Below are 27,909 nucleotides of genomic sequence, written 5' to 3' on the forward strand. Positions count from 1 at the left end.
TGAACAAGAGTGTCGTGCATATTATTACGGTTCATCAGAGTTTTCTTACGGATAGAAAGTTTAACAGTTTGTTAAGCAACCCTGAATCTCTTACAGTGATTATGTGGAGTTAAAAATGGACATTTCAAGGTAGATAATGTACAATAAAACTACATGAAACTCATCAGTAAAGTTTCAGCCATCATTCAGACGGGGATGATTTTTGGAGATTATTATATTGCCATCAGGATCAGTGAATCGGGATAGAGGCTATGTATGTACGAATTATGATCATTCACAGATCCCCAGCTATAACACCTCTACCTGACGCGAGCCACGCATTAATCATTACATTACATTATTACTGTTCATGTAAATGCAGCTATACTGTCTATAAGCGGCACGGTGAGAAACGACGAGTCAGTGGCAGTAAACGGATGTCCCGTTAATACCACACTTGCACAATATCATATAATACCAAATATGAATCAGTGATGTACCAGTACAGGCATCACTGCAGCTATGGTTTTGGATAAAACAAGGTTGCAATGCTGAAAATTAAATTTTATGTATTTATTTTGGATGCTGTAGGATAAATAACTTTTGCAATAAAAAACTATCAAGTCTGATTCATCTGAAATATTTGGGTGATCAAGTGTTTGACTGCTGGACATTCATTCAGTAACCTGTCACATTTAAAAAGTCTTCTCTACAAACAATGGTAACGTTAAAACGTTTAATTTTTGTTTAAAGTATTATTTAAGGGCCTGTTCATGTTTAATAGCTGGTTTGCTGCTCGTCGATGTTTGATTGATAAACTGAAATGCCGTTGCTATGTGACGACAGTTTAATCTATTTTGCAAACTCGCGTGTTTATCACAAGGTTAAATCCAATTAGATAAGTTAATAGAGCTATTCACTTAATTATAATTAAGTTATTATAAATTATTGAGGCTTTCTGTTCAATCTTGAATAACGTGACACTTCATAACACATCTGTGTCCAATATATGTTGTTCCCATAACAGAGAGCACTGTTTCTCTGGCATTTTTAAATGGCGCATAAAATATAATAGTTTGGCTTGGCTTGACACACAGTCTAACGAAATATAAATTTTAAACCATTGTTTAAGAACCCTCTACTTCCTTTCTAAGCCAATGCAGGACGAGACCGCCCCCGATTGTAAAGCAAAACGTGATTGGTTGTAGCGAGAGTGTGCTGCGATTGGTTAGCGCCACATGGCCGTTATCTGATTGGCTTGAGTAGTCGGTGGGTGGAGTCGACCTATTTGTGGATTTGTCTGAGATCCTGACGCTAGAATCATTTCAGAATCCACAAATGCACAGGAAGTGATCCACAAATGCGCGCAGCGATCCACAAATGCACAGAAAGCAATTCACAAATGCACAGGTGGTGATTCACAAATAAATGCAGGCAGAGTTGTGCTTGTGACATAAAAACATATTTTTGAATATGTTTTTTATTAGCAAATGTCATTTTATTTATTTGTGAATTAAATTATTTTTTTGAAACTCCTAACATAATATTTGTGGATCTCATTCTATTCATTTGTGGATATGATTATTTATTGTGAATATCTTTACATTTATTTGTGGATCATAATCTGTTTATTTGGAATATTGCTACAATCCTATCTCCATAAGTTAGAGTCATTTGACTTTACACCTCTGTTGAAAAGAGATGATGAAAAAAATATCTGGTGATAAATGTTGCCCATATATCAATGGTTATCACCATTGGCAAATCGTTTCTGCTGTAGCTAAATGCGATTGAGCTCGCCAGTAACGGCTCAGTGGCAGATTGAATGTCCCACTTAAACATTTAAACCCCATTTTGATTTACTACCTTCTGATGCCTTTCCAATGACAGCTGCCCCTGAAATTGTGGCCATTTAAGTGTATATGAAGAAAAATTATAAAGACAAAAGGTAATTTAAAAACATTGTGGATAAAATAATAGCTTTGTGTTTGTATATCTGGTTTAAATAGGGCATTTGGGAGATAAATGAGGTTTTGACAGCTGGGCTTTAACAAATGTAGTGGGGTTAGTGTAAATTTGGTGTTGATGCTTGTTCTGTGTCATTGCCAGGAACCATTACAACCTGCAAGATTTTATAACCTTTCGGCTGGCTGAATGCTCAAGATCAATTTACTCCACTATGATGTAGTAAACAGAAGTTAAAGCCCATGAAAGCAGAAGGTAACACTTTAGTTTAGGGTCCAATTCTCACTATTAACTAGTTGCTTATTAGTATGTATATTACTAGGATATTGGCTGTTTATTAGTACTTATAAAGCACATATTAATGCCTTATTCTACATGACCTTATTTTACATCCCTTAATCCTACCCAATACCTAAACATAACAAATACCTTACTAACTATTAGTAAGCAGAAATTAGGAATTTATTGAGGCAAAAGTTGTAGTTAATAGTTAGATAATAGTGAGAATTGGACCTTAATCTAAAGTGTGACTTATCAAAATTAGAGGTTTGTGAGCTTTTAGTATGTGTATGTTTCTTACTGACCCCAAACTTTACATATATTATATAAGTATGTATGCTCTAAGCTATATGCTAGTATCCAATTCTAAAAATAGTTATGTTTTGTCTCTTTAAATGTTATGTCCAGCTCAGTAAGAAGTACATCAACACAATAATTCGTCAAACCCTTTCATGGTGTTTTTAAACAGCAAAAAGCAGGAAATGAATTAGGCACAACAGTGCCATTTTGTGACAACAGTACATTTTACTTTTATTCCTTTGTGAGCATCTGAACATGCCTAAAAGGCATTTAATTATAAAGGTATTTATTTAGAAAACACTGTTGATGCTTAATTGTTCCTCTTTTTTATAGGTGAACCAGGACAATGTTGTCAAAGTGGGACACAAACAAGTGGTCAACATGATTCGTCACGGCGGCAACCACTTAATCATCAAAGTGGTGACGGTCAGTCGAAATCTAGACCCTGATGACACAGCTCGAAAGAAAGGTAAACGTCTTGATTTGTTTAGGGTTTTCCGACTAACTGGACCATAAAGGAACATGTTTAGTCATGCATATGAAAATTAAACTGACAAAACTCCTTTCATGTGATTTTAACCATTGCTTTTCCATAATGCTAATGTTAGTTATACTAATCACTGATTTTACTAACACTACTAATTTGTGTTTTTAAGTTCTTCTTTTGCATTCATTATTTAAAATGAGAATCGGGCAAACCTTGAATGCATGAGTTGTTGTTTTATACAGTGCCTCCCCATGGGGATGCTACAGCCCATGGCTAAGCATCTACTGTACCTGCTCTATTTTTTTTTTTTTTTTTTTTTTTTTTTTTTTGGTTTGTTGCTATAGCACCACCACCACCACGGAGGGCTCCCTCCACAGCCTTGTCCATGCGTTCAAAATCTATGACCTCAGAGCTAGAAGACCTAGGTAAGCCCAGTCTGGCCAAGCAAAAGCATCTCATTTAATGTCTAGTGTCTCTTAAAGGGATAGTTCACCCAAAAATTATCCCATGATTTACTCGCCCTCAAGCCATCCTAGGTTTATCTGACTATCTTCTTTCAGCTTTTCCAAGCTTTATAAAGGTAGTGAATGGGGGGCATGTTTTGAAGCCCCCAAAAAAGCATACATCCATCATAAAAATAATCCATTCGGCTCCAGGGGGTTAATAAAGGCCTTCTGAAGCGAAGCGATGGGTTTTGTAAGAGAAATATAATTTAAAACGTTATAAACTAAAATAACTAGCTTCCATCAGATAACTGTACACATACTGCGCTGGATGACTTGTGCCACAAGAGTAACTCTGATGCATTGTATGACGCAGGATGTAGGAGTAACGTAAGCTTAGACGCCTCATGTGATTTAAACAATTAGGGTTGTGCAATAAACTCAAGCTCCTCTTCTCTTATATGGAAATCCTCCGACATTTCTCTTGAAAATTTCTCGTTTTAGACTTCTACTTCGTGACCGGTGTTTTGTTTTGCTCTATCCTTTGCACTTGCGCGTTCGTCATTGCGTCATATGTCGGGTCAGAGGTCACTCTTCCACCGCAAATCGATGTTTATGGCAGACTGCAGGAAGCTAGTTATTATAGTTAATAAAGTTTTAAATATGGATATTTTTCTTACAAAAACCCATCGCATCGCTTCAGAAGGCCTTTATTAACCTCTTGGAGTCGTATGCATTATATTTATAATGGATAGATGCATTTATTTGGGGCTTCAAAACACGCCCCCCGTTCACTACCATTATAAAGCTTGGAAGAGCCAGGATATTTCTAAATATATCTTCAGTTGTGTTCGTCTGAAAGAAGATAGTCATACACACCTAGGATGGCTTGAGGGTGAGTAAATCATGGGATAATTTTAATTTTGGGGGGAACTATCCTTTAATACTTTTTAACAAGATAAGGGACCATTCACACAGGTCACATTGCATTTTATTGTGTTTTTGGTATCTCACGACATGAGAGCTGGGTTTTTTAAGACGACATGTTAAGTTAAAAGGTTCAGTTCCATTTTGTTCTGTTGCATCTAGCTGTTTTTAAACGCAAAAAAAGTCTTGTGTGAATGGCCTCTAAGAATGCGTTTTTAACCTGTGACACTTTTTGTTGTTCTACAGCCACCGTTCATTTTGAAATGAACTTTGATGTTGTTTTGTTTTCCTGCATGCTGACCTAAAAGTGGATAAAGGTATGATATGATCATTTACAAAATTATTTTGATGAATTGTATGTACAAATTGTACTGCTGTGCTTCCCTGGCATGCATGTGACTTTGTTATATGTATTTTTTTGAGACAAGAGATTTTTGATTATATGGACATTGTGTGTCTCGGTTTTTGTGTAGTCCCTACTAAAGAAAACAAAAGTATTACCTTCACATTCACTGTTAAAGCATGACGCATTTCACCTGAGCGGATCGTTGTTGGATTGTGAAGGATTTATTCTGGTGACCACAGCTAAATCTAGGGTTTAAAGGGTCATGCTGTCTTAATTATTATTAATTAAACAATGGCACAAAGGGTAAGCATTATTAAATGCGTATTAAATTCTTGTTTATATTGTGTAATCAGGAAATTAATTGTCTTTTTTGTCACTTTGTTATATTGGATACTAATCTACTTGTCTTGTGTAGTGTTGAAAAGTTAACTGCATGGATTTGTTGTTGCTTTCCGTCTAAAATGGCATTACATTATGCACAGGTCAATGCCATGTGGAGGAATACTGTGTATTCCAAACGTTGGTTCTCCGCGTCATGTTTTCTGGAAATTATCTCTGAATTTTAATACTTGAATAAAGCTGAATTGTTCTTTTATATTAAAGCCACTTTGAGGAAAAAGAAGGGTGAGTTTTCCCTAAGCACTCTTTAAATATTTGTCACCTCAGCTTAGCAACTGTAGTAATTATTTTTGATATGATTCAGTGAAAGAAATGTGCAAATGATTTGTATTCTCTCTCCAATAATCAAAATTTACCAGTTGAATGGAAGACTGCTTACTGTGAAAACAGACCAATGTGTTTACACTGCAAAATGCTCTATAAGCCTTTAGCTTCACTTATTGACCCCCTAGATCTTCAAAAGTGCAATGTAAGAATATTTTATTCAACAGCCTGCCTTTTATTATAAAAAGGATACGCTTGAGAAAACAAGAGCCATGAATTTCCCATGCCAAAACCTGGCTTCAGATACATGTCCTTGTTCCTACTGATATAATGGATCTTGCCTCAATTTCACTCCTCACAGAAAAGATAAAATCCTAAAGCTGGACATTTTAGGATAATTTCTCCCTTTAAAGAACTTTTAAAAGGACTTTTTAAAGAACTTTTTAACTATTATCATACGAGGGACCACTCCAGCTTTGAATCACTCTGAAACAAGACGTTGCCATGGAAATAATGCTGCATATGTTTAATATAGAAACATTCCACCTGCAAAATGTAATGCCATATTTTTAGTGTAAAGCTATCACCACTGTTAGTAATGATCAGGAGTATGATGACGTGTGACTGATGCACAGATATGATACAACATCTTTAGGCTGCTGAATGGACTCCTTTGTCTTCTTGAAGGAGATATTTTCTGAACCATTGTAAGCATTAGTTTTATGTTTACATAATATGGCTGGCTGCATAGTACTCCTGCTGTGTCCTTAAAACAGCCTTATACATATTGTGTTCATCAAAGAGAGTCATTTTAAATCCACATATAGGTATTATGAAGACCTTGTTTACAAAAAAAGAAAAACAAATGCATACTCTTTCTGCGGTCTTCTGTTATGAATATAAACTAGACAGATTCTTCTGAATGGACAGTTTTGGTAGTATTCTTCGCCTCAGGGTTATGATGGGATTTTAAATTTAAAGCCTGAGTGTATATATCCATATAATGCTGAATGAAGAGGTGTAACTGTGGCCCCCTTTAGTCCTGACATTAACATGCGTTTCAAGATCACATTCGTATGGTCAGCAATTGACCACGTAAATGGCACCCAAAACGTATTGTGATTGAATCACTGAAACTGTTCTGATGTGGTCAGGGACTTGACATTCTGACCACATTCAATTAAAGGTGTAAATGATGATGATGATAATACAATACAATAATAATACACTACAATAATTATCTGATGCAACTAAAACTGCAGTCATGCGCTCGGGTCACCTGTTTTAATTAACTAATCTGAAATCTTGCAAATTTTCACTCACATCTCCTGATTTTTAATCTTTTGTGGGAATGTTTCGAACGCAGGGAAACACAATACCTTAATTTTGTCTGTCAACATGACAGAAATCATTTTGAGATGTCATCACTCATTTTAAAGTTTGATAAATGATGCGAGGAAGTGTGATTGTAAAGAATAGTATAAAGTATAAATTAAATCTAGTTAAAGAATATCCAGATATGAAACATTTTAATGCCAGGTGTACAGGGGGTTTTGTGTGTGTGTGTGTGTGTGTGTGTGTGTGTGTGTGTGTGTGTGTGTGTGTGTGTGTGTGTGTGTGTGTGTGTGTGTGTGTGTGTGTGTGTGTGCAACTTACAAGATTCAGTCTTTATGACTTTTATGCTAGGAAATCAGACTCTGAATTTCCCTTTCCTCCATTTCTGTGTAGATGATCAGCTTTCAGATAATGAGGGTCTGAAGAAGAGGATTGTATTTCAAGTCACACTAAGTAATCATCCCATGCATGGGAGCTGTCAAAAAAAATGCTAGCATGTTGCGCAGTGGCCGTTGAAAGAAGTGCTAAGATTTTTCCAACGGAACCAGGAAGCGCTTGCACGGCTTTGACCTTGACCATTGTCATTGTACCTATTTCTGTCGCCTCTCTTGCTCGGTTCAGATCCTTGCTCTGAGGATCCTGTTAGAGGAAATTAGCAATATTTGATACTGAGTTTATTTTAAATGTAGCTTCCTGCTTTCTAATTTGAGATGCTGTTGTCTTACAGATAAAGTGGATGAGATCGTACCCCCCCAGAAACCTATGTGGGACAACTCAAGCGCAGATGTGAGGGTGGCAGCAGTCAAACCACGGCCAACTAGCAAGTGTTTTGCTGTCAGCCCTGAAATGAATGTAAGTGTGCCTTGTCTAATGTCCCCTAGAGTTCTGGACTCCCATGGTATTGTTGAGATTTAGCCTAACTGCAATAACCACTTTTCGCAAGTCTGATAAGACTGTTGCCCATGCATGCTATATATATTTTTGTGCTTAAATTAGATTGTAGTTATGCACAGGCTTGTGAGTATGCTTCACTGCTTAACATCATTTTTATTTCTTCATCTTGGTGTTTTTTTATGAAACCATTTCAACATATTATGTGAAGCCTAGTTCAAATGAATGCTCTGCAAAAATGCTGCATTCTGCTTGTCCTTATTATCTTGTCAGCCTTATTCTGTCTTTTGCAGTCTCTCTGCAATAGTCAGGATGCAGCAGTAGACTCGCCACAACAGCCAGGGAGTCCTAGAGGCCCCTTCTTGGGTGTACCAAAGGGAACCATACGGCGGCAAACATCTATAGGTGTGTAGTTGTTTCATTTTGTTTTGTTGCTGAAGTACATCTTTACACAGTCCTTTATTTTTACAAATTGCACAAAAAATCCTTCTCTCTCTTTCCTTGTAAATCTCTCATTGTAAAATTATACAAATATTTGGTTTACACTGGTGTGGACATTTTTCTTGTTTTATTCCTTTACAGGAGTAACTGAAGAAGAGAAGCAGTTCCTTACTCCTCCAATGTTGAAATTTACAAGAAGCCTTTCAATGCCTGACACATCAGAGGATATTCCACCCCCACCAGCCATCTCCCCTCCATCTCCACCTCATAATAATGCTCCCGTCCCAGCTGGTCGAGGATACGGCACCATCAGACCAGGCTTTACTTCACAGAGTCCTAATGCAAACAGCACAGCCCCAGACAGAGGTGAAGGTGCTGGGTGGAGAGATCAAGGCATGTATTACAGAGACAGTCCTGAGCAGTATGAATCCGAGGGGTACAATCACAGCCCAACAGCCCAACAAAGTCTTCATATGCGCCGTGCCCATATCCCAGAGAACCCTTACTCGGATGTGGGCAAGATGGGTCAAGCTGGACTGTTTGTGCCCAATAAACCTGCCAGAAGGAAGGGAATGCTTGTCAAACAATCCAATGTAGAAGACAGTCCTGAGAAAACCTGCTCCATTCCGATTCCTACAATAATAATCAAAGAGCCCTCCACCAGCAGTAGCGGTAAGAGCAGTCAAGGGAGTAGCATGGAAATTGAGACGACCACACCGGATCACCCAGGGCAACTGCGTCCTGAAGATGGCTTAAATTCAGGCAGTCCCTTTGCAGCTGCCATTGCCGGTGCAGTCAGAGACAGGGAGAAGAGGCTTGATGCTCATCGCAACTCCCCATCTTTTAAGTCCACAGATGCAGGTGATGAAGATGTGGCACCTACACCGGCTCCACGTCTCAGACACTCCAAGTCTATTGATGAGGGCATGTTTAGCAGTGACGAACGGCTGCGTAGGCTCATGGCACCTCCCTCATCGCTACTTAGCATCCCTAGAGGTGGAGGCAATGTGACAGACTTCAACAGCCCTGAGCCCACCATGGTAAGGGAACTGTTAAGCACTCGTACAGGACACAGCCCGATCAGTCTGCCTGCTCATAAGACCTACAGCTCAGGAAGTGGGAATTACGTTCACCCGGTAACAGGCAAACCACTAGACCCCAATTCACCATTAGCTTTAGCGTTAGCAGCCAGAGACCGAGCCATGAGAGAGCAATCACAGCCTCTTCCTCTAAAGAGTGACCCATCCAAACTGGATCTCAATAAACCGCTTTTCATCGACACCAAGCTTAGATCAAATGTGGAGGTTGGCTTCTCAAGTACCGCTACCATGGGCCGTCCCCGTGGGGGTCTGCGGAGGCAGATGACAGAGTCCAAATATGAGACAGAATCCAAGTATCAGCTCGATCTGGGCAAGCCTGAGAAGAGGCCTGAGGAGAAGAAGAACATGCTGATTGACATTGTAGACACTTCTCAGCAAAAGTCAGCTGGTCTGCTGATGGTACACACCACAGATGGGGCAAAATCGGAGGATAACAGCTTGTCAGAGGGCGACAGGGACGAGGCAGTGAGTCCCGACAACACCCCTGGGGAGCTTCGCGACCCCAACCAGCCAGCTCCCACCAACCCCCCAGCTCCCAAGGCGCTATCAGCTGCTCCACATGGCAAGACCATCATAACTGTTAGCTCAGTGGATGAGCCTGTCAAGTTGCCCTTCGGCATCCCTCCACCGCCCTTGGCCTCTGTCGACATCGATGAAGAGTTTGTGTTTGCTGAACCCCTCCCACCCCCACTAGAGTTTGCCAACAGTTTTGACATTCCTGAAGATCAGGCAGGGACTATAGCTGAACTGCTCAAACAGAAAGCGAATGGTACAAAAGGGCCTTCGCTTGCTCCCTACTATCCCCCATTAGGTGGTGGGAATTCCGAAATCAAAAGACCAACAGTCCTTACAAACTGCACACCTCCCAGCTTCCCTCCAGGGCCACTAGAGCCCTACGAACAAATCACTGACTCGGGCATCGAGGTAGACAGCCGGAGCAGCGGTGACCCCCAACTGGAGACCACCAGCACCATCTCTACTGTGTCCAGCATCTCCACCTTGTCTTCTGAAGGAGGTGAGACCCTGGACACATGCACCGTCTATGCAGATGGACAAGCCTTTCTGGTGGACAGGTCTCAGATCCTGTCCAAACCAAAACCCAAACCTGCCATCAAGAGCAATGCACTTTACAAGGATGCTTTGCCAGAGGAGAACGTGAGCTCTTTCAGAATGCCCTCCTCTGTCCCACCTCCGCCCCCTGGATCTATTCCACCAGAGCCCTTGAAAACCCCAACGCAACGAACCTCAAAGCTGTGGGGTGACCCTCCGGAGATGAAAGGCCCTCATGGTCCTGAAGCCAATTCAGTTCTGCTGCATATGAACAAGGATAAAGCACCAAAGTCAGGGGACGCGTTAGACTCTCCAACGGGATCCAGGACTCACTTCGGAACAAGGTATGCCCTCTTTCCTTCCTGTATCACAGGCTTACATTTAGGCTCTCAGATTAGTGTGTGTGCTCTGCTGGAGAACGAAAGAGTTGCCTAGCAACCCAATAATGAGAACGGCCTTGAGGACGAGATGAACAACGTCAGTGTGATGATGAACACAGACCGTACCACAGAAGGGGGAGGTATGTGTGTGTTGTTACAGCATGGCCCATTTGTTACTTTTCAGTTGTCACATCACCCAAACTGCTCCCTCAAGATATCTGTAGATTCTCTTACTCTCTTAAAAGCTTTTATTTTTCATTAAAAAAACAAACATTTAGGGTTATAAGGAGTTCCCATTTTCAGAAAACCTATTGAGCTGCCTTCCTGCCTGCTGCCAACATAGGCTGCTTTTTTATGGCTGCATCGTAACTGAAATGGAACCTCAAAAGTGTCTCATTTGGAATTTCGAATCTCAACTGATTTCAGTGCAGGTGATGCGAGAAGAACGCTGCAATACATTAATAAGCATATATATATATATATATATATATATATATATATATATATATATATACTTAGAACTTCCAAGTTTTGGGTAAAATTGTCTGCTTTTAAACATTAAACAATTTGATCAGTTCCTTTTAGTATTGTATGAAGAGTATTTTTAATCAATATTTCTCTGGTGTCGTCTGCCATCTTCAGTTTTTTTTTTTTTTTTTTTTTACTGATGATTCCTACAGAGAAAGCTCATTAGGTTTTGAAGCTTATGTGTCATTTATTTTGCAAAACATCAGCAATTGACTTGATGCGCGTATGGAAAGGTTGTGTACGCCGATGGCTGCTGCATTTCACAGGCAGTGATTTGGCGTTGACATGAAGTTCCAAGTCTCATTCATTATTGAATGATGTTGTTATTTACAGACCAGAGAACTGACCCTAAAATGCTCTTGTAGCCCAGGCAGAGCGCTATGTTTAGCACACACTGAGCAAAGATGTTTTGTTTTTTTTCACTATGAATAGAAATAGATCTTTTTAGTATGGAAGTTTAGCATGTTTGTTATTTGTATCATTGAGCTGAGGTATTTTTAATCTTAAGCTATGAGATGGACGTGTAACTTGCCGCTGTATATTGTTACTGATGTATTTTTTATTGCATCAATTTAGAGTAGTTCATGTACTCTTTACATGAGTCTATCTTTGGTTTTATTTGCTTTGCTACATCAGATGCAAATGTAAAAGTTCAAAACTTCAACAAATGTAGGCCAACTTACCTTGGGTATAAGAAGAAACCTTGGGCAAGGACATTGCATTGCTAAAGAGCATCACATTCACTGCCTCCTTAAAGCTAAATCAACCTACAGTACACACATACTTTAAATACACGTTGGTATTTAAATAAAGTCCAAGTCATATTTTGCTCAAAAAACAAACAAACTGCCAATCACTTTCAACACCTTAGCATCTTTGCAGGAATATAGTTTTACATTCTTCCTCAAGTCTCATATGTTTCAGTACATCTCAATACATATTCCTTTATATTCACCTTTATCCTTCTGTCTTCTTGCAGAAATCAGGATGGTGTATCCCTCATCTCAGGTACACAGCAGAACACCACCGTTACCTTCACTGCCCAGCCTGGCCCCAACGTGCCTGCCCCGTCACCGTGCCGACAGGCCGAGAGCCTGCCTCCCCACCACCACACCCCGAGCCCTATCATGTCCCCGCCGGACTCTGGTCTCAGCTGTGCCTCTTCCCTCCCAACCTCGGCCACTTCCCCCACCATGACGGATGTCTTTGGCCTGCCCACACCGCCCCTCAGCCTAGGCACGGGGCGTAGCCGCTCCCCTTCCCCACTCACCCTCATCCAGGCAGCGTCGAACAAGCCCTTCGCCACCAAACCTGTCCTCATGTGGAGCAAGCAGGACGTGGCTGACTGGCTTGAGAGCCTGAATCTGGGCGAGCACAGGGATGCCTTCATGGACAACGATATCGAGGGCAGCCACCTGCCCAACCTGCAAAAGGAGGATCTGATCGACTTGGGTGTGACTCGCGTGGGTCACAGAATGAACATCGAGCGGGCGCTGAAAGTCCTCTTGGACAGATGAGACTGGGCGAGACGTCCTCCACGCATCTTGTTCATAAGCTTCGTTTTCCCTCTTCCCTTATTTTGGTTCACTAATTTGAACACTTTGTTGTCCTATCATGCTTTTGGTGGATTTTAGGAACTGACACATCCTGAAGAAACTCAAGCATTCGAAATATCCGCGTAAGCACAAACGGTTCCCTGCGTTTCCGTTCCAAGAGCTCCGGCACCAGAGAGGACATTGAAGCCAACACACTGTATGGAAACTACAAACATGAGCTGACTATCCTTTGGCTTTTAAGGACTTTGGCCTCCTTTGAATGCACTGAAACCAGCAGAGCTGGGGATCCATTTTCTATATTTGCTAAGACAATTCTACAGAGAATATTTCTTCAGGAAAAAAGGGAACCTTTGTCTATGTATCAGCTGCCTATTAAATAAATATCTTGCTTTTTTTCCCTCCTAAACCTCTGACCAAGAGGTACATGAATCTCTGAGATGTGATCGGCGGGCATTTAGATGTCCCTCAGTTCATTTACTGACAGTCCTAGAAGGGCCGTGGTCACTTGAAAACAGAGTTCAAATCTCCCTACGTGCGAATAAACGTAACCGTAGCAAGCAGCAGGTCTCTCCACCATCTTGAATCTTCGAAGTCTTGTAATATGCTAACATTGGATGTTTGTCTGAATGATCAACAATTCTCTTTGGTCTTTCTGAATTGTGGTTTACTATTAGGTGTCTTCCATGCAGTAAGGAGGTCTACAGCATTCCCACCAACATTTTATTTGTACCTTCAATCGACTCTAGGGTGCGCTGTTGCTAGTCGGTATTAATTTCCAGTGGGTTTTTATTTGGAATAATGGATCTTCGCAGGATCTGTAAACTGAAATACCAAGGTTTAATTTCATGGGTGAATGGAACTGAACCAGATTAAAGTAGAATCTGACAATTATTTTTTTTGTCAAATTTGACAGCTTCGAGTCGAATGCTGACACAATCATTTTGAAAGGGCCAGTATGTTATGTCTTTATGAGGTGAATTCTTCAATCATTTATTTTTATGTATTTATTTTTCTTTTTTTTCCTTGAGTGTAATGAGAATTCGCTAAATCATTTGATTGTTGGGTGGTAAAAAGAAACGTCCTCAAAACTACAGGAAACCTCCTTAATCTATACATATCAATGTCGTCAATTGTAACTGATACAGGACTTCATATCGACAAATTTATTTTCATTTTTATTAAAATTAGATTTTTTTTTTTTTTTTTTTGTAGCTAAACCTACAACCATCTACAACAAACTTTAAGTGGGTTCACAAGGTGTAAATTCTCATTGTCCTGTTTAACCAAAACTTGTCCTTTTCATTTTATGTCCTGCAATCCTTTTGCTTTGCTCAACAATTGGGAGAAGTTATGATTTGTTTATTACGTTATTATTTTAAACATGTACCTGCAATGTGTGCCTATCCGTGTTACAATTTGACACACCACAACATCTCTAGATCATCTAAAGGTTTAGTTGTGATTTTCCCGTTGTTAGAGACAAGTTTCTCAGAGATGCATCAATTTTATCGGACTTTAAACGCCATAAAACCCCACAGGTATGGAATGAGAATGGAGATAATACTCATATTTGTGATTAATAACATCACAGAGACACGAAAGGACAGCCAGCATTACACATTTCACCTTCAGTATTAAGTTCAAAGCACTGTGGGTAACGACAGAACTGAGGGAAAGGCGACAGATTTTGAGAATGGCTGTGAATTAAGTTATGATGACCGTTTAAAGTATGCAGTGAAGAGATTCAGAAATAAATTATATATATGTTTGCTTATCTCTCGACCTTAGAGGAGTTAGAGTTATCATCTCTACAGTATATATCTTATTTTAGGAAACAGCACAGTATTTTAAAGATTTATAGAAATATTTATGAAATTTTTATGACATTTAACTCTGATATGTGGTGTGCCAAAAATCTATGTGGTATCAGTTAAGAAGCAATACACAAATTTAAAGAACACTGTTTGGTCTTTTTTTGCCAGTATTCCACAGTACAGTATATAATATTATGAAATGAAATTTACATATACATAGGTCTCAGTGAATTAGAAGATATGAAAAATAACGAGATAATGGCTGTCACCTGCTTCTTTTAGACTATGTAATTAAAGAAAGAAGTTAAAATGTAGATTTGTGTGGTGTGTATACTTGACGAAAAACAAAACGAGCACATATTTAGGCTACTTACGGATGCGGTCACATTTACTGTTACTCCGCGAAATTTCGCCGGCGAAATTTCAATATAAATCCGCGCGTAATGGCGCAAAAGTTTTCGTTCCTGTTCGAGTTGGTCACGCGCATTCGCCGTGTTTACCAACACAACGCTTCACACATCGCTACGGATGGACTTTTTTGCCCACGAAATTTCGTTGAAATATCGCTAATGTGACCGCACCTTCACACCTTACGATATCTGAAAACAGACACTTTATATTTCTGGCAGAAATGACAGTGGCAGCACAGAATCCGATAATGAAAACGCATTTTATATGAAGACACGCAGGAAGTCCTGTCTAATTAGAGCTGGGCTACGAGTTGTTTCTTCATATTTGTCTCACACACTTCTTGTGAGGAATGCATTCACTTGATCTATGTTGCTGTAATTTTGTGCTAAACTAGAATTCATGATTAAAATCAAAGAGAGAAGTTTTTTGTGACTGCACTTTCCTCGCAATCCCTCGATACTTGTGTATTTGAAACAACCAAAATTTACGGGACGAATAAATATGATTGCACAATCTGTTGTCAATCTGTCTCACGTAGCCATGTGTTTTGTTTACATAGTTTGTCTCGGGGAGGCTTTATGTAATTTTGTTACATCCATTTCAGGGCTTGTTTTGCTTGAAATAAAATGTTCCCATTATCAGCATGCTGTTCTATGCTTTGTCATGACCATACACGCTGTCTTTTCATGTTTCAGTCATGAACAGAATGGCCTCTTCATATATTTTCACACAAACCCTGCCCTCTGGTGTTCATAGTGTTTTTTTTTTCTTCACATTTGCAACTTATGGAATGAAACGACACAATGTTTTAATGTGTTTATTATTCATAGAGTTCTCCATCATAACAGGTTTCATGCAAAGAAACAAATAACAACTGAAAAAATATATTTCCCCAAAAGTGTGATCCAAAAAGCAGTATTTTAGCAGTTTAGTTAATGGTGAGCACATCGCTTTGAATTTCATGGCTGAGCTGTGTCTGCAGATCACTCAGTTTCTTCTTAAGCACAGCAAAAGCTGACATGACGATGGTCTCCGGCCGAAGTGAACCACAGGACTCCACGTTGTAATAGAACCTAGTTGACAAATTTTTTTTTGTTAATTTGTGTTGTCATGCTTTTTTTTTTTATTATTAACTCTATTATTACGCATATACAATGTCAATTAAATTGTAAATAACGAAGAGATGATTTTGAATAAAAACTAATTATTTGTATATTATGAGGAATTTCTTAAATGTGTTGCCTTTATATTTATTTATATAAATATAAAATCACAAAATTGAGGCAACAAACACATTTAAACAATTCCTCATAATATAAAACAGAATACTGCAGTTATTTAGTCTTTGTTTATTATTAAATTGTCAACATTTTGAATTTAACACACTTTTAAAATATGTGCAACAGAGGGACAATAATTCCCAAGTAAATATCCTTATGCAAGATAAGAGTTTAAACCCCCTTACCTTTCTGGCTTGCCATTAGGATCATATAGAGCTTGAACTCCATCCTCTTCAATTTCTGAATATTCACTTTTAGGCCTGACAATCGAGGAAAGGTACAGAATTATACATGACATCTTAAAAAAAAAAAAAAAAAAAAAGGAGAAACAATTATAATATTATATATATATATATATATATATATATATATATATATATATATATATATATATATATATATATATTTTTTTTTTTTTTTTTTTTATATATAATTAACAAATAATTTATTAATTAAAAAAATGCAAAAACTGGTAGATATTCTCAGTTTGTTCATTTATGTACCTGATGGCACATTTAAAAATGTACGTGTCATCAGGTATATATTTTATATATATATATATATATATATATATATATATATATACACAGTACTGTGCAAAAGTCTTAGGCACATCAGTATTTTCACCCCCAAAAAATGGTTTTAAGCCACTTATTTATATCTTTTGCTGTAGTGTGTCAGTAGGAAATATCAGTTTACATTTCTATACATTAATTTTGCCATTAATTTTAATAATCCAGTGAGATTTTTGTATTTTACAAGGAGTCTGACAACAGCCGGTGCTCCACACAGTGATCTGATCTCACCATCATCGAATCCGTCTGTGATTACATGAAGAAACAGATGAAACTGAGACAGACTAAATCCAGAAGAACTGTGGCCGTGTCTCCAAGACGCTTGAAGAAACCTTCCTGCAAAGCTGAAAAATTAAGCGCAAGTGTACCTGGACAAAAGCTGTTTTAAACGCAAAGGGTGGTCACACCAAATATTGATTTGATTTAGTTAATAGAAGTTCATTGATAAATAAAATCTATTTTTGAAAGCATCCTCACTTTACAGCATTTTTACACAAGTACCTAAAACTTCTCACTGTACTATAGATTTGCAGGTCGGTTTCTTCAAGCGTCTTGGAGACACGGCCACAGTTTTAGTTTGTCTCAGTTTCATCTGTTACTTCATGTAATCACAGACAGATTTGAAGATGGGGAGATCAAATTATTACAATTAATGGCAAAATGAATGTTTGAAAATGTAAACTGTTATTTCCTACTGACAGCAAAAGATATAAATAACTGGCTTAAAACCTTTTTGGGGGGTGAAAATACTGACGTGCCTAAAACTTTTGCACAGTACTGTATATATATATATATATATATATATATATATATAAAATCTACCAATAATACTGATAAGATAATACTACTACTAATAATAACAATATAAAACATGCTAAGGTCTGATGAACTGCTGAGTTAATGAATATTAATCATGTTGTCTGCATTCACTAGAACTGATTTGCTGAAATATGAACGATAATAGGTGAGTGTTTACGCATTAGTTCCGGCCACCACCAAAGAAACCGGCAGTGGAATAATTCCAAACGAACTCCGTTTTGACTGGAAAACACATAAAAGAATATCAATTACATGTAGCGTGTCAATTCTACGTGGTATGTATGACTCTCTCGCTCTCTCTCTTTTTGCGTGTGTGAGAGAAACACAGAGCTCTCTCAGCTAAGTGATGGCGAGTCGGGCACCTTCACACTACAGTTTACTGTGCGTCAAATACGCCGCACATCCATTGAGATGAATTTCAATAATTCGCTTTAAAGAAAGAGAGCAAAACTCTCTTAAGTGCTGCGTGTTCAAGACAAATTAAAATATATCTGTGCTTAACTTATACTTAGCCTCTAACTCAAACACTGCCGAGTGAAATCTAACAATTTATTAGCCAATGGCATTATTTAGTTGCCTCGAATGAAAATTTAGTCGCATATGTGAGTGATTTAAGAAGGGTTGCATAAGAACCATACCATTCCTGTGGAAGCGGGTACACCGTGTGTCTCAGCGCATTGTCTGGGTCATACTCAAACGCCACCCCTGCAGTGGGATTCCATTTGGCGTGTTCCTTGCCAAAACCCTTTTTAGCGTATGCTCTGAGCCGCAGCTCCTGACCCTTCCGCAGCTTCACCAACAGGATGTCTGTGGAAAAACCCCAAATGATGAACGCAAATACATCTGAGTGCTTATACAGAAAATTAGAAAGAGGAATTTGACCCACCATCCTGTTCTACGTAGTCATTGGGATCGTTGTCTCGACTTCTGGATGTTACCTGAAGAACAAGACACAGCGCATCAGAAAACACACAGTGTCTGCATCCGAGTTTGTGAGGAGAATCTATACGTACAGGGATGACTCGGGGGTTATTGGACAGGAGATCTCGTGAGGTCACGTGTCGAGTCTGATCTTCTGTACATCGCACGTCAAGCGTGAGCTCAACCGAACACTCCGGACAGAAATCATCACATGTGCAGTCCTGATGGGAAACCGAAGACAGCAAAACGTTACGTTCCACTTCTCCACAATTGAAGTGATGATTCATATTCATGCAGATGCGTTTAATATACTTACTCGTGAGTACTGCATCTTGTCAACAATGTCATCACTTGTGAGTGGAATTAACCCTATAAAAGATGAGCATGATAACTTGACAGATCATACTTGGCATTATAAGACCAATGAAAGATTTGGAGAGATTTTAAATATACGCACCCACTCTGTGTGCGATAAACTCATCATGGAGCACAGAGGAGTTGGCATCGATCTGAACCCAATCGATAGCTGGCAAACAAGCACATTACATCAGATTAACAGATTTAAAAGACAAAGTGCATAATTAAATCAAGTAAACACATTATTACATCAACTTATTTGTATAAAAACTATCCAGAAGGGCTGGAAATAAAAAAATCTAGAAGACTGAGATGGTTTGATCCTTACCGATGGTTGGAACTTCTGACATGAACACACGACGAATCGAGTTCGCCACTCTGAATAAGAAAAACAAAAATACAGCAATATTTTAAAAAAATGACTTCCTATGAATATTGTAAAAAAACAGGACCTGAAACTGTCCCTTTTTTTTCCAGTTGAATTTTTAAGGTGTCTGTTTTAATAATGATGATTTGTGTGTTTATGTTGATTGTTGTACTATATGTATTGATTTGTATTGTGTGAGCCTTATATCCTAAGACAAATTTCTAACATTGGTGATAGACAAAGTTTTTCTGAACTGTGAAAAGGTACTTAAATGGTTTGTTCACCCAAAAATGAAAATTCTGTCATTTCATCACCCTCATGTCGTACCACACCTGTAAGACCTTTGTTCATCTTCAGAACACAAATTAAGATAATTTTTATAAAATCTGATGGCTCAGTGAGACCTGCATAGCCAGCAACACTTTCAGATTCCCAGAAATCTACTAAAGTTATATTTAAAACAGTTCATGTGACTACAGTGGTTCAACCTTAATGTTATGAAGTGACGAGAATACTTTTTGTGCGCCAAAAAAAACAAAATAACTACTTTATTCAACAATATCTAGTGATGGACGATTTCAAAACACTGCTTCATGAAGCTTCGAAGCTTTACGAATCTTTTGTTTCGAATCAGTGGTTCGGAGCGTGTATCAAAAGTCACGCCCCCCAGTGGTGAACCATTGAAATTTCAAAACATTTCAATACACTTATGACATAACGAAGCCTCATTTACTGAATTCACGTGACTTTGGCAGTTTGATTCACGCTCTGAACCACTGATTCGAAGCAAAAGATTCGTAAAGCTTCGAAGCTTCACGAAGCAGTGTTTTGAAATCGCCCATCACTAGATAGTAGTTATTTTGGGGTTTTTTTGGCGCACAAAGAGTATTCTTGTCGCTTCATAACATTAAGACAGTTCATGTGACTACAGTGGTTCAACAATAAGTCTTACAGGTGTGGAACGACATGAGGGTGAGTAATTAATGACAGAATTTTCATTTTTGGGTGAACTAACCCTTTAACCTACATAAAATGTTGATAATTAGCCTCAGCAGGTCAAACTAAACACAGTTTAAACCTTGTTTTTAGTGATGTTGTAATTTTCTAGCATTAAACATGACAATTAAAAAAAAAAAAAACTATTGTACTTAATAAAAATTTTAAATAAAAAGTTAAAAATAACTAAAAATAAAATATTTTATCTTTATGGTTTTGTCATTATATATATATACACACACACACAGTAAAAAGTACTGTAGCGGTACCATGGTAAAGTGATGGAATCAGTAATATCATGATACTTGGTAAGGTTCTTGCCAGACGCATGTACCATAGCTTTTACATGTTGCTCCGCGGCATTTAAAAATATCATATTTTTGTTAGTGATAAACATATATTTCAATGTCATTAATACAACACACTTGATTAAAAAGCTAAATGATCAAATCACTCACGCGAGATCCGTGTTCTCGATCACAAACTTCACATTCTCGTCCGTCAGCTCCGTGATTTTCACTGTGGGCTGGTTGGCATACGGCATAGTGAAATTAAGCTCAAGATTAGGACGATAATAAATAAATGAACTGTATGTGCGGTCTGCTGTTCATTCACTCCAGCCTCCAGCGCCTCTTCTGCACAATAACAAACGGCAGCGGCACATTGGTCACTGGCCGCCTTCGCTCTGTTAGCATCCGGATCACTGTAGTACCATTTCCGGTTAGACACACTAATCGACATGCGTCAACCTAGAATAAAAGTCTTTTTGTGGACTTGGAACAAAATACATTGTTTTTCCGCGAACTAATTAAGTATTACCTCAAAATATCATAATATTTATTAATTTTACAATATTTTTGTATCAAAAATAACAGATTGAGACACTTCAGTAAATAGGATACCCTTTATTTCTTTTAATGAGGGACTCTCCAGTGAGAGACACAAACCGTATGAACATAGTGCTCTCAAATACAATTTACAGTGATATTTTTTCTTTTTACAAATGCAGAGAACGTGACAGCAGACTGCAGTGCCTGAAAGAAATCTGGTTCCTCACTGGGCCCGGGTTAAGATAGAGACAGAGGAATTAAATATGGCACAGCTGACCCATTTAAAAGTGCTAAGGGTGTGATTATCGACCCTGTATCGTAACACAAACACTTTCATTGTTGGTTTAGAGCGGGCGAGTGAGCTGTCATACGTTTATGCTGCACGGTCGAGGGGTCAGAGAGTAGAAAACAAGACAAAACAAAGGCAGGAGCATCAGAAGAAATTCATCGTCTCTGGTTCATCCCTGTTAGGTTCTTCAGCTGTAGGAGAGAAGGGAAGTGTCAGTGATTCTGTAATGTTCTAGCATTAAACATTTAATAATATTATTAAATAATATTTTTAAAATTTAATTTTGAGTATAAAATAAATATTTACCTAATTAAAATTCAAAGTATTCATTAATTTTTAATAATTATTAATTTATTATACTAATATGCATTTTATACTATATTAATATGTATAAATTCATAATTTTTAACATTTACTATTATTAATTAAAAATGTATAATTAATATAAACATTAAATAATAAAAAAAATACAGTATTTCAGAGAATTGTATATTAAATTTTTGTGTTTGGTAGACTTACATGATACCGTTTTTAACTAAAAACGGTCTATAGACGCATAGTGTAAACATACCCTAAAACGTGCAAACGTTTATTTTTCATTTAAAGGGTTAGTTCATGCAAAAATGAAAATAATGTAATTTATTACTCACCCTCATGTCATTCCACACCCGTAAGAACTTCATTCATCTTCAGAACACAAATTAAGATATTTTTGATTAAATCCGATGGCTCAGTGAGGCTTCCATTGAGAGCAAAGCCACTGAAACTCTCAAGATCCATAAAGGTACTAAAGACATATTTAAATCAGTTTATATGACTTCAGTGGTTCTATCTTAAAGCGGAACTCAATACAATTTGCGAAGCTCCCCCTACAGGTTCCTTCAGTGAATCACACTGTCGTAAATACTCCAAGCGCAGCTCTGGACTACAACGACTACAACGCTCACCAGCGCAGTAGTTTTGCAAATACAGTACAAGAAATCTCGATGGCGGTGGGTAATTTTTGAAATTGTCTCATAAAGTCATAATATATACATTGTTTTTGACAAAAAAACTTTTTGTGCGCCAAAAAAACAAAATAACAACTTTTGAACAATATATATGGGCCGATTTCAAAACAATGTTTCAGAACTTTACGAATCAAATCAGTGGATCGGAGCGGCAAAGTCACGTGATTTCAGCAGTTTAGCCGTTTGATAGGAGATCCGAATCACTGATTCGAAACAAAAGATTCATAATGCTCAGAAGCTTCATGAAGCAGTGTTTTGAATTCAGCCCATATAGATATTGTTGAAAAGTCGTTATTTTGTTTGTTTTTTTTGGCACACAAAAAGTATTCTTATCGCTTTATAATATTAAGATAGAACCACTGATGTCACATGAACGGTTTTAAATATGTTTTAGTACCTTTATGTTTCTTGAGAGTTTCAATGGCTTTGCTCTCAATGGAAGCCTCACTGAGCCATCGGATTTCATCAACAATATCTTAATTTGTGTTCTGAAGATGAACGAAGGTCTTACAGGTGTAGAACGACATGATGGTGAGTAATTAATGGCATTATTTTCATTTTTGGGTGAACTAACCCTTTAATCACTGAAATACAGACCAATCTTAATAGGAGGCTTGGTATTAAGGCTAATATATTTCTATATGAAAATTTTCTATATGAACATTTTAGCATGGTTTGATTACCGTAATTGCTGCTCCCATGAGTCCCTGAACCATGGCTTCTCCTGTGGCTTGCACCTAAGCCAAACAAAAATTACCCAGTATATTAGTAATAATATTTGTTGATCACATTTTGGGAGCGAAATAGCACAAAAATGGCATTTATTTCATTAGTTATGAAAAGCAAGACCACATTAACCTGTTTTGCCGTGTTCGCCATGTTAACTACGTCCTTTATGCGATTGTCGAGGAAGGCCCATGTCTCTTCAAAGTCAGGAGACGAGTCCTGCACCATCACCAGCTCTGTGGTGTTATAGATCCCTGTCAGTGCCGCCCGCCGTGTGTACCAGTTCACCTAAGACGTGCACGGAAGAAATACAGGTGGATGAGCGGAACAAAGCTAGGAGGAAGGTAGCGAGTGAGATCAGAGAAGCCACTCACGTCTGTCGAGCGATCGCCTGCGTAGTACCAGATGTCGTCCACCATCGTGGACAGGTGCTTCAGGCTGTCGGGGATGTTGTGTGGCAGTAGCAGGATGCTCATGGCCTGTAAAGGCAGAAGAGACACAAACAGAATTACTTCCAGAATTTCTTATAAATCATTGCTTATTAAAGATTAAACATTTGAAGTTTAAGTTTCGAGAGAGGAGTCTGCATGAGGCAGTGAATACCTGAGGCCACGTGTCAATATAAGGAGTCAACATCCGCAGTCTCATTTCCACTGCGTCTCTCAGAAACTCTGCCGTTTTCTTTGATCTAACATAAAAAATAAAATAAAAAATACATGTAGATTTTAATTACAGCAACTAAACAATTATTTGTATTATTTATCCACAATATAATAATATATTATAATAAGCATTCAAGCATGATTAATCCCTGTAATTTCAATAACAACAACAACTGAACTCAGTTTGAATTAGTGATATTATAATTTACCCAAAATAATCATAAATAAAAAAATGTCCACAATAATATAATGTAATATGTAACAAATTTTTTACATAAAATCTTATGTAAAGCATTAATAATCTTAAAATTGATATCATTTACCCAAAATAAACATAAATAAAGCAGATATTATCATCCACAGTAATATATGTAGATATAATATGTACAACTGTACATAAAAACCTAAATCCACAACAATATAATGTAATGTAAAATGTATAATTTTTACATAAAAACTTCTATATAAAGGCATATCTAAAAAATTCAATATAAAAAAATCAGCAGTGGAGATTTGAGTCACTTTAGAGTCATTGGCGAGTAGTAACAGGGCACGATTAAATCCATGTCTCTCATCCATTAAAAAAATCCATTTAAAAAAACCCTATATGTGACCCTGGACCACAAAACCAGTCATAAGGGTCAATTTTTTTAAATTGAGATTTATAAATCATCTGAAAGCTGAATAAATAATCTTTCCATTGATGTCTGGTTTGTTAAGATAGGAAAATATTTGGCCGAGATACAACTATTTGACAATCTGATATCTGAGGGTGCAAAAAAATCAAAATATTGAGAAAATCACCATTAAAGTTGTCCAAATGAAGTCCTTAGCAATGCATTTCCACTCACAAAAACACATTTTTGATATATTTATGGTAGGAAGTTTACAAAATATCTTCATGGAAGATACTTAATATTCTAATGATTTTTGGCATAAAAGAAAAATCGAAAATTTTGACCCCATGTTGGCTATTGCTACAAATATACCCATGCAATTTATGACTGGTTTTGTGATCCAGGGTCACATATAAAATGCTGTTTTTAGGGGTGGTACCACCTTAATTTTGTTTCTCAAGTATACTAGCATTTTAAATAATTAATAATATTAAACTCACTCTGCCTGGCCAAGCTGGACCTGGTTATGTTGCTCTGCCATTGTCTCGGCAAGTTGAGCGTTACACTGCGCGACGAAATGCAGGACCAAGTCTCCGGCTCCATTGTTGAACATCCCAGTGGAAGCTGATGACAGGCCAAGAGTCTGAATCACAAAGCATATCATTACCATTATATTGTCTAATAACATTTACATTCAATAGGTTTTCTTTTGCTCTAAGAACCGAACCTCTGCTCCAGCTGCGATGGCCTCCACAGTCCAGCCGTGCTGCGGAACAAACTCCAAAGACGCGGTCAGGATGCGAGCTTGAAGCTGCTCTTCCGTCTCATAGTCTTCACCATGTTCTCCACTCTGATCTTGAAAACTGAGAGGCCAAATGGACTAGGTTAGATTAAATTATCCATGCATTCAATTCTTATATTTCATCAGGTCTGGAGGATTGGGGCTTTAACCTGGTGTTTGGCTGGCCATCTTCTGAAGATTCTGCCTGTGCTGAAGAAGATGAGCCCTCTCCAGCTGTGTGGACTTCATGGTAGGATGGAGGTGGTACAGATGTGTCACTTTTAGAGTCATTGGCCAGTCGTAACAGGATGGCACGATGGAAGCCACGTCTCACATTGCTGCACTGGGGACTGACAGTGCCTTGAAATGCAACTGTAATAGTGCATAACATAACATAATTACCATGCAACAAAACACTCCATAATTAGATCATAAAACATGCTCTATAGTAATAAAAGCATTGCAATGCAACAATAAAAAAAAGTTTGCACTGTTGAGCCTTCATTTTTTTCCTTATTATACAATGGATCAGATTCATAGGTGTTAAAGAGAAAAAAAAGTCTCAGACAAGGTAATATTTTAGCATGCTACTTTGCAAAGCATTTACTTTTGAAAAACATTAGGAAAAGCTGATCTTTATGTAATGCAATTGCACACATTTCAGTTAATGTTCACCATTATTTCAATAGGCATTTGCCACACAACCTTCAAAAGTTATGGATTGTCATATGCACTTTTTGTTTGAACGCGCAATCCTGTCCTTCATGGTCACCTTAGTCGCTCAGCTGACTTACATTTGCCTTACTTGGAAGCAAGCAGAACTATTTTCATGATACACCCTAGGCAGCTGTCACGAGTGACTACTGTCCACCTTTTAAACAATAAAGATTGTGGACTAGCATACGCTAATGCCCGAAGCCCTCTCACTTTACCCCGCTTACCGCTGCCCAGACCCCGCAAGGCCCTTCCAGCTCTCAGTCCTCTAATCAGCGCCGCCATGTCCAACCACAGCGAAGCGGACTAGCATTGCAATTCACATAACAGCAAATGCTGTTGCTAAAATCACTTTTCCTCTAGGGGCGCTTGGTGGCCCAAATAGGACAATTCGCCGTTGAGCCGCATTCAAATCTTAGTACATTTATGTCGCACTATCGGTATTTGCATAATATGAAGCACATCAAATTAAAAATCTATTTATTTAAATGTATTAGAATATGATATAAAAATATCTATCCGCCTCAGTAGTTTTTGTAAATGTTTAACAAAAAAACGCCTTGTTAGGTACCCTCAAACGACAATGATTGGCCCACTGTAGTCAGCGCGGAGAAAAGCAACACATATCACGTGACAACTGGGCGATAATTAATACCTTAATAATGACACTTCGGAATTGTATTATCCATTAAATTGATAACGTACAGTATAGAGTTCAGATATGAAAACCCTTTTTAATATACATTGTACTAACCATTCAGAGAAAGTTTATGGATCGCCGCTCTACCCGTTTATTCTAACACCAGATGTCATCATCCCAGCGCGACGCCTACGTAGAACAACCTGCGACGAACATCGTGACCGGTGTTGGAAAACATTTTTGACACGATAAACTGGTTGGACAGGTGATATATTTATTTTTCAGAAATACTTGTCTTTGTGAACATTCTGTTGTGTGGATGGGTTTTCTATAATTTGGTTAAACTGGATGGTACGTTAAAGCCCTGTCGTTACACTGACAAGGTGATCTCTCTGTCTCTGAAGCACAATGTGTTTACGTTGTTGTTACTGCATCGTCATGATTATGCAGCAGATCTTATTGTAAATAATCGTTTGTAATGGTTTGTGTCGTCCAGTATCGGACAAGGAGATAAGACTTAAAACATCAATTTGAGCCTTCTGATTATGAGCCAGGAACACTGCATTTTATTATACATATATATATATATCCCAGGCCCAGCTAACAATTTTTGGTTCCCAGAACGTTAGTTTGTAAGGTTTGTTTTTGGTTAGCCAGATAAGTTTTCTTAACGGAAATAGAACGTTAGTTTTTGGTTTGTAGAACGTTATTCTAACGTACCCTTAACGTTATTTTAACATTCTTCTAACGTTCCCCTGACGTTATTCTATCGTTATTTTAACATTCTTCTGTTGTTTTCCTAACGTTATTTTAGCGTTATTCTATCATTATTCTAATATTATTCTATCATTATTCTAACGTAATTTTAAGGTTCCCCTAACATTATTTGTACGTTCTCCTAACATTATTTTAACATTACTCTAACGTTATTTTAACATTCTTCTAACATTCCCCAACGTTATTTTAACATTCTTCTAACATTCCTCTAACATTATTCTAACGTTCCCCTAACATTATTTGAATGTTCTCCTGACATTATTTTAACATTCTTCTAACATTCCCCTAACGTTATATTAGCGTTCCTTTAACATTATTTTAACATTCTCCTAACATTATTTGAATGTTCTCCTAACATTATTTTAACATTCTTCTAACATTCCCCTAACGTTATTTTAACGTTCCTTTAACGTTATTTTAACATTCTTCTAACATTATTCTAACGTTATATTAACGTTCCTTTAACATTATTTTAACATTCTCCTAACATTATTTTAACGTTACCCTAACATTATTTTAACATTCTTCTAACATTCCCCTAACGTTATTTTAACGTTCCTTAAACATTATTTTAACATTCTTCTAACATTATTCTAACGTTATATTAACATTCCTTTAACATTATTTTAACATTCTCCTAACATTATTTTAAC

General features: G+C 37.7%; 4 protein-coding genes across 12 annotated transcripts in view; 2 read left to right on the plus strand and 2 right to left on the minus strand.

The window, feature by feature from the left end:
* The window catches only part of shank2b (SH3 and multiple ankyrin repeat domains 2b), a 133,706-nt gene extending 118,167 nt beyond the window's left edge, over positions 1-15,539 (plus strand). For 4 of the 7 annotated variants that reach the window (XM_048158396.1, XM_048158395.1, XM_048158399.1 and 1 more), the window contains 9 exons: positions 2,857-2,992; positions 3,355-3,435; positions 4,689-4,697; positions 5,330-5,350; positions 7,118-7,177; positions 7,452-7,576; positions 7,909-8,020; positions 8,198-10,550; positions 12,094-15,539. In XM_048158396.1, coding sequence (XP_048014353.1) covers positions 2,857-2,992; positions 3,355-3,435; positions 4,689-4,697; positions 5,330-5,350; positions 7,118-7,177; positions 7,452-7,576; positions 7,909-8,020; positions 8,198-10,550; positions 12,094-12,631 — 3,435 coding nt within the window. In that variant the 3' untranslated portion in view covers positions 12,632-15,539. The remainder of the gene's footprint in view (positions 1-2,856; positions 2,993-3,354; positions 3,436-4,688; positions 4,698-5,329; positions 5,351-7,117; positions 7,178-7,451; positions 7,577-7,908; positions 8,021-8,197; positions 10,551-12,093) is intronic. The other 3 variants (XM_048158397.1, XM_048158401.1, XM_048158398.1) reach the window with 2 other exon arrangements.
* A 159-nt stretch (positions 15,540-15,698) lies between these two features.
* Positions 15,699-20,924, minus strand: polr2c (RNA polymerase II subunit C). Of its 2 annotated transcripts, XM_048158408.1 has the most exons (9): positions 20,669-20,921; positions 19,176-19,225; positions 18,948-19,016; positions 18,807-18,859; positions 18,583-18,711; positions 18,456-18,507; positions 18,208-18,376; positions 16,361-16,435; positions 15,699-15,968 (listed from the first exon to the last, which is right to left on the minus strand). In XM_048158408.1, exons 1-9 carry the CDS (start codon positions 20,752-20,754, stop codon positions 15,824-15,826), a joined length of 828 nt encoding a protein of 275 aa, XP_048014365.1. In that variant the 5' UTR covers positions 20,755-20,921; the 3' UTR covers positions 15,699-15,823. The 2 variants fall into 2 exon arrangements, with proteins under 2 accessions (XP_048014365.1, XP_048014364.1); XM_048158407.1 differs by having other exon boundaries at positions 18,456-18,711; positions 20,669-20,924.
* Positions 20,925-21,100: 176 nt separating this feature from the next.
* Positions 21,101-26,224, minus strand: coq9 (coenzyme Q9 homolog (S. cerevisiae)). Its single transcript, XM_048158404.1, has 9 exons — positions 26,067-26,224; positions 25,296-25,497; positions 25,072-25,207; positions 24,845-24,987; positions 23,669-23,753; positions 23,440-23,544; positions 23,198-23,353; positions 23,023-23,076; positions 21,101-21,520 (listed from the first exon to the last, which is right to left on the minus strand). Exons 1-9 carry the CDS (start codon positions 26,122-26,124, stop codon positions 21,485-21,487), a joined length of 975 nt encoding a protein of 324 aa, XP_048014361.1. The 5' UTR covers positions 26,125-26,224; the 3' UTR covers positions 21,101-21,484.
* Positions 26,225-26,594: 370 nt separating this feature from the next.
* ciapin1 (cytokine induced apoptosis inhibitor 1) overlaps positions 26,595-27,909 on the plus strand; it is a 4,230-nt gene continuing 2,915 nt past the window's right edge. The window contains exon 1 of one of the 2 annotated variants that reach the window (XM_048158405.1): positions 26,595-26,744. The gene's annotated coding sequence lies outside the window, so the exon portion shown is untranslated. The remainder of the gene's footprint in view (positions 26,745-27,909) is intronic. The other variant, XM_048158406.1, reaches the window with a different exon arrangement.

The sequence above is a fragment of the Megalobrama amblycephala genome, linkage group LG15 (assembly GCF_018812025.1).
Source record: "Megalobrama amblycephala isolate DHTTF-2021 linkage group LG15, ASM1881202v1, whole genome shotgun sequence".
NCBI classification, from domain to species: Eukaryota; Metazoa; Chordata; class Actinopteri; order Cypriniformes; family Xenocyprididae; genus Megalobrama; species Megalobrama amblycephala.

Excerpts from the sequence above, each read along its gene's own strand:
- polr2c (XM_048158407.1), bottom strand. The coding sequence starts at position 20,754 with ATGCCGTATGCCAACCAGCCCACAGTGAAAATCACGGAGCTGACGGAC. Across the intron at positions 19,226-20,668 it reads ATCGAGAACACGGATCTCGC|AGTGGCGAACTCGATTCGTC; the intron begins GTGAGTGATTTG and ends TTTCTTATTCAG. Across the intron at positions 18,712-18,806 it reads ACAAGATGCAGTACTCACGA|GACTGCACATGTGATGATTT; the intron begins GTAAGTATATTA and ends GTTTCCCATCAG.
- coq9 (XM_048158404.1), bottom strand. The coding sequence starts at position 26,124 with ATGGCGGCGCTGATTAGAGGACTGAGAGCTGGAAGGGCCTTGCGGGGT. Across the intron at positions 24,988-25,071 it reads CCATCGCAGCTGGAGCAGAG|ACTCTTGGCCTGTCATCAGC; the intron begins GTTCGGTTCTTA and ends TTTGTGATTCAG. Across the intron at positions 23,754-24,844 it reads GTCCAGCTTGGCCAGGCAGA|ATCAAAGAAAACGGCAGAGT; the intron begins GTGAGTTTAATA and ends TTTTTATGTTAG.